Genomic DNA, 6,312 nt, shown 5'->3' with positions numbered 1-6,312 from the left:
TAATTAAATGCACTGATATAGACCAAATTAGACTAAAGTGGACCGACTAGACCTAAGTGGATTGAATGGACTAAAATGGACCGAAATGTACCCATTGGATTGAATTGGAATGAACTGTGCCTAATGGACCGAATAGACTGAAATGGACCTGAATACACCAAAGTGTTAACAATGGACTGAGTAGACTGAAGTGGACAGAAATGTACCGAACGGACCGAAATGGACCAAGTAGGCTGAATTGCTACTCTGATGGAACCAGATGATGATTCTACTAAGTTACAAAGAATTAATGTTAAAAGTAATGTACAACTCACACCATCATATGCATTCATGGGGAACAAAATGATTTATTCAATGACTACTATGAATAAATAAAAGAAGAAGATACAAAAAAATTCTTTAAAGTTGCAAAACAATCCCACTAATTTTAGAAAAACATTATTTGCCGTTCAATTTTTTAGATTGGAATCCTAATCTGCAATAAAAAATAAAAAAAAGAAACAAAGACTTGTTTATGAAAGTTACATTGCAAAACACTCATATACATCTTTTCTAATTATACTATTAATATATGCATTTATGCAAAGCAAGTTTTCCTGTTAAACTGTAATGGTATTAGATTCTCAAAAAAATAATGGTATTAACTAACTACCATACAATAGCAACTATATGTCCAATTAAAAGAACAGTCACACTAATTCAGATAATAAACTATAGATCGGCTAGTGCAGCAACTGTGCAGTCCCATGATAGTCCTTATGCCATGTAACCAACAGCAATAGCAAGTGACACAACCAACAGCAGCTGTAGCTGATACCAGTGGCTAGGTGGCTAATACAATGCAGCAATATACTAGCTGATATAATGCAGCAAGACACCAACACATGATAGGGTAGACCTTATCAATAAACTACAAGTCAATTACTTCTACAAATACAAGAAAGCAAGTGTGGGAGTCATGCTAAGGAAAGAAAACTAAACTTAGAAAACATTCATTTTGAGATGGCCTTTTCAATATCAGAGACAGCATTTGTTTCAACAACAGTTGTACCATCATCAAGACCATCAAGCCAAGTACATCAACTACGAGGTTGTATATCTCGGCAGTCCTTAAGAACTATCACCAAAAAACTATAATCCAACAACATTAGACTTGTAAGCTTGCACTGAACACTACCATAATAAAAGCACTATCAGCAGACCTTTGAAAATTATTTTGATAAAAAGCAACACTTCAGCAAAATGTATAATATATCATTGGTAAATATTGAGCACATTACAAGATCTACAATTCATTTTACTTCAATTCACGGTAACAGGCACTTCTAAAGAGGATCCTATGAAAGCAAGACACATCCAGACTCCATCATGCCTGAATGCATGTATGATAAACCCCAAGACATGGCCAAATTTTCAGCATATTCAGTATGAAAAATTATCCCATAAATAGACAAGGGCTAACACAATAAGACATAGGCCATTCAGTTGTAATTATAGCTAGCCAAACAAGGAAAAAGAAAGTTAACAATACTGATTAAACAATAATGATGATGGCTGTGAGTGTGAGTGTGAGAGAAAACATATTAAAGCCAGTGCCACATAAGTATAAACATAAGGAGGATATTAATCGCAGAAGGAAAACTTATTTATTATTATTTTATAATAGCAGAAGGAAAACTAGGGAAATAGAAAGAAGAGGGTGAAGTGATTGAGAAGAACAGTATTGTATACTTTTTGGTAACTAAATGGCTAAAAGCTAACATTTATAGAAAGTATAAGATCAGACAACATGACTTCGATTGTCATTTGATGGCAATAACATCAAACAAATCAGTATGAGCAGTATAATAATCAACAACGGAGATAATGCAAAAGAATGGAAATTACAATGCACTAGCAAGGTTTAATACAGAACAGTACAAAGAAAACATAGGAATAAATATATGACAGAAATAACCAACCAATAGTAAAGATTTATACCAGTAATCTGCGACAGGTTGACACAAGCAAATGTGGAAAAGAAAACTCATTGCTACGAATTACATTGATGATGACAATGCTGAACCCACTCAAGAGGAGGATAAGGGAGAAAGCCAACATAATTCATGCTAAACCTACAATGTCAATGAAGCAATTCTTGTTTCAAAATGTCAATTTGAACTCTTGGAGGCTTTCAGGCCAGGTTTATGTCATCAATGGTCAGCGTGCTGGGGAGATACTGCAGGTACCCAATATGAGAATAATCAAACAAGTAGATTGCCATCATTAACATATGTTTTTTTCCTGATTTAATTGAAAAACTCATATTATTGGTCATACCTGTAGAGTGTAGGCACACATGGACAGAAAATTCAAACAAAGAGGAGCATCACAAGCACAAGATAAGGGTTGCTAGGATTCTTCAACATGTAATTTGGCATATGGAAGGATAATGTTAAGCAAGGCAACATAGGCTACGGCTTAGGTTTTATCAAATGCTTAACACAAAGTGAAGGGCAAAGTGCAAAGGAAACTTTAACGTCATCAGTAAAAGAAACCACTTTAATTAGTAAAACTCATAACAACACATGGTTTCATTTGCTACATGGGGCAATCATCAGTCATCACATTAGCTTTTGGTCTCCGTCAATTTTAACTACCCATACCTAGACAAACTGTCATGAAACCATTAAAATACATACATACACACATACACACACACACACACACATATTAAAAGCAAAGAAAATTTTATATAATCCAGAACCAAAATGCATTGGAAAATAAAAGTTGTAAAAAAAAAAGGTAAAAGTTGTTAACCGAAAAAAGTAGAAATACAGATTTTACAGGCACAAACACAATGTAGCTGGGGTTACTGGCTTCGATTCTAACTGTGATTTGTAATTTGCCAGCCATTTTGTATAACCTCGTCCGCATGTAGTAGAAGGCAACAGAATTGTCAAATTGTTAAAAAAAAAAATTGGCAACAGTTTTGTGGAAGGGTAGCAAATCCACAGGGGGCTGGTGCTCCTTCATTATCTTAACAAGCCTAGCTAGAATATTATGAAGAGTGCTGTTTATTACACACATGCTCTTTCACACAAACTTACACACACGAAATGCACTAAATATTGTGACTTCCCTATTCTAAAATCATGACCCTGAAGTAAACTTTGTGTTTTGAAATCCCCTTCTGCAAAGACACCTCTGCAAATTGCTTGACAGCTGCAATATTTTTCTCAATTTCCCTCTTCTTATAACCCTGCATCATCTTTAACCGGAAGGAATCTTGATTCCAGATCATCCAACTCCCCCTTAATGTAACTTATGGTGTTCTCCAACCTTGGCTTCACAAAATTCTCTAGAGCATTAACTCAATGATTAGTGGTCTTCATTGCCTCATTGAGTGTTAAGAATGATTTCCTCAATTGCTTTCACATAAGCAGCACAACAGAGCTGAACCTGTAGTCCACCTCTAGCCATCCAGTTAGGTCATTCTTGGTCTCACCATCAGTGAAAAACTCAAACTTCAGGAGCTTCAAACCAGCAACATTTTCCTGCTTTGATAAAACTTTAAGAGATGCATCTTGGATATTCTCGAGGACAATGTACTGTTCTCCCTAGAAATATACTTGGCTTCAGTTTGGGCAAATGAGGAGGTCTCCATGATCTCTCCCATTGATTCTTTCTTGGAGGCAATCTTTTTAAGAATCTGACGGAACTAGCCTGTTAAAGCATCCTTCTTCTTCTTGAGAAGAGCATGAACTCTTGTAGCACTGGTAAGGCAAACTTTCATGATCCCAAGCATTGTTACGGTGGGAACTACATTCAGGCACTGGATTTGGCCAGACACCTTTCCAAATATTTAAAAATAAAAGATAATAAAATTTCTTGGTGCAATGAAGCATAGAAAGATATGTAACAATAATTAAAATTAAATTTCACAACTGCTAGCTATACTTTATTAAAGTTGTAAAAAAATATGCGAGGAAAATGAAAATGTTATAGAACCCAATTTTAACCACAGATGTATTTGCAAAGCAGGAATGCAATATCAGATAATTTGTAAGAAGAGTAAAACCAGCTTCCCAAGATAAGCAATAGAATAATTAGATGAAGCAGCAGTAACATGACTCATGATAAAGTTACAAAACTTCTAGTGTGTTTGGATAAGCTTATTTTTATTGGCTCAGTCAAACTACACAGATACCAATATAAACCAAATCCATTATCAAATTCATTACAAAGAACCCACAATTAAAAATTCCATAAACATATAATCCTGTCAACGAACTGAACTAAAGAATACAATCTCAAGCATCTACAGACATTGGAATGCTGCAAGTTAACCTTGATGAAATATTAAAAAGCTTTTTGTAGTTCCAAACTGACCTAACCTGAGTAACTAAACTAGCAATTGAGACGAGGAGGGCTTTCAAACTTCGTTGGGAGTGGATGAATTGGTGTTGGCCATGATGGTTGCACAAGTAGGAATACAGATTTCACATCCATAGACACCATAGCAGGTAAGAAACAGATTGCCCCCGTCCTAATGTTGCACGAGACAATGCAATTTTCGAGTAACTGTAAGAAGACAATATCGCCATCATTGGGGTGGAAGGCTATGAATTTCACAGGCCATGGGAGCTCCGCCCCTTTCATTTTGAAAATAGGATATTCTGAAAGTATGTCCCTGAGGTAAACTGTGTGTTTCAGTGACCATGTGCCTGCATTTGCGTAATCCCCAAGTTCCCAAACAGAAAAATTCATAGCATCGCCGGAGCAATAAGGACAATAACGAGGTGGAAGTCTGCAATAGCGAGGGCACCGGGATATAGAATTTTGGAATATTCGAATACGCCCATGGAACACTCCCAAGGAGATGAAACAACCACTAGGAAAGATGGGCAGATCGATATAGCAGAGGTGGCATCCTTGTGGATTTAGCACGACAATGCCTTTGTTCCTTCGAGTTTTACTATATACATCTATGTCAAGCCAATGCAGCATCCCATTGCAAGCAACAACAGGATGCTGCATAGTCGACAGTGAGAAGCGATTCAATTCCCGTGGTGACGCAACAAATGAGGTGCACCATTCACCAGTCTCGGAAGAAAATATCTCCACCCGTAACATAGTAGTATTATTATTGGCTGATGAAGATTTAGATGGACAATGAATGCGTACCACCTTATATCTAAAATTGGCATCGCATATAAAGCCGACCAATGGAGTCGAGGCAAAGGTCATGGGCGGAAGCCGAGGAAGTGCAAGCCAATGTCTGGTATATGGATTGCAGATGTAGTAGTCGAAGACGCTTGTTTTCTTTAACCAACACCGTGAATCATTGCTGCATACCAGCAGTAAGTCGTTGAAAGCTGCCTCAATATGTAGTTCAGACGCAGGGGGAAGAAATTTGAGAAGATCCACTGCTTTGACACCGATTTTCTTATCCATCTCAGATGGAACAACCACGATATTACCGAAACGCTCTAAGAGAAGAGTAAAGGGTTGTGTTGCATTACCATTGGTTTGGTGGTGGTGGCGAATATAGCCGGGAATAAAGTAAAGATGAGAAATAAGAGAGAGCCAGTGCTTTGAGACGGACTTGCATTTTGCAGCCGATTCGCAAGGCAGTCGACAAAAGATCTCGAACAACATATCATCAGAAAGCTGTTGTATTGATGTCGATGTTGATGTTTTGCGACATGGAAATAGAGACAGCACCGAACCTGATGAACCTTCTTCTTTTCTTCGTTTGAGACGCGGAACCATCATCACCGTGGCAACAACAGAAGCAGAATCGCAAATATTTGTTGGGAGTAAGATAAAAGAACTCAAGAGCGATAGGTTTTTTTTATACATCAGTTCCGCCGACATGCATATGTCGGTTTCGGTTTCCTTGTTCATGTATCACTATCCAATCCCTTATATTTATTTTAATTTAATTTTGGATAATTGTTAATGTTGTTGTTTGCTCACTAGCTATCCGGCCCATTTATTTTAATTTTGGCTAATTTCGGTTTCCCTGTGACTATGATCGATATGGTGCAATTTATGTATAATCAATGTTCTCTCTCTCCTGATGAATTTTCTGTATAAATTGCTCTTTCATACTGATGATCAAGACTAATTTCAAGTCAATGAGAAGCTCACGCACTAATAGAATTTTCCCTAATAAAATTTATCTTCAAAGAATGATCAAGGCATGAGAAGAGTTCTTTTACGAGTCCATGTTACGCATGCTACAGGTTCTTGAAAATAAGCATTCACTTTCATAGCAAAAGCAAAGTAATTTAGGTAGATAAAACCAATTTATGGTAATCTATCACA

The 6,312-nt window shown here is 36.8% G+C and overlaps 1 protein-coding gene across 2 annotated transcripts; it reads right to left on the bottom strand.

The window, feature by feature from the left end:
• Window positions 1-2,794: 2,794 nt before the first annotated feature.
• LOC112006772 (F-box protein At5g07610) lies at window positions 2,795-6,024 on the bottom strand. 2 transcript variants are annotated; one of them, XM_065764177.1, is made up of 2 exons: window positions 4,372-6,024; window positions 2,795-3,832 (listed from the first exon to the last, which is right to left on the bottom strand). In XM_065764177.1, the coding sequence occupies exon 1, from the start codon at window positions 5,887-5,889 to the stop codon at window positions 4,390-4,392; it is 1,500 nt and encodes a 499-aa protein (XP_065620249.1). In that variant the 5' UTR covers window positions 5,890-6,024; the 3' UTR covers window positions 2,795-3,832; window positions 4,372-4,389. The 2 variants fall into 2 exon arrangements, with proteins under 2 accessions (XP_065620249.1, XP_065620248.1); XM_065764176.1 differs by having other exon boundaries at window positions 2,796-3,832; window positions 4,377-6,024.
• Window positions 6,025-6,312: the final 288 nt, after the last annotated feature.

This window comes from Quercus suber, unplaced genomic scaffold (assembly GCF_002906115.3).
Source record: "Quercus suber isolate HL8 unplaced genomic scaffold, Cork oak 2.0 scaffold_543, whole genome shotgun sequence".
Classification (NCBI taxonomy): Eukaryota; Viridiplantae; Streptophyta; class Magnoliopsida; order Fagales; family Fagaceae; genus Quercus; species Quercus suber.
Note: the sequence above shows the minus strand (reverse complement) of the source record. Positions and strands in the feature narration are given on the sequence as shown.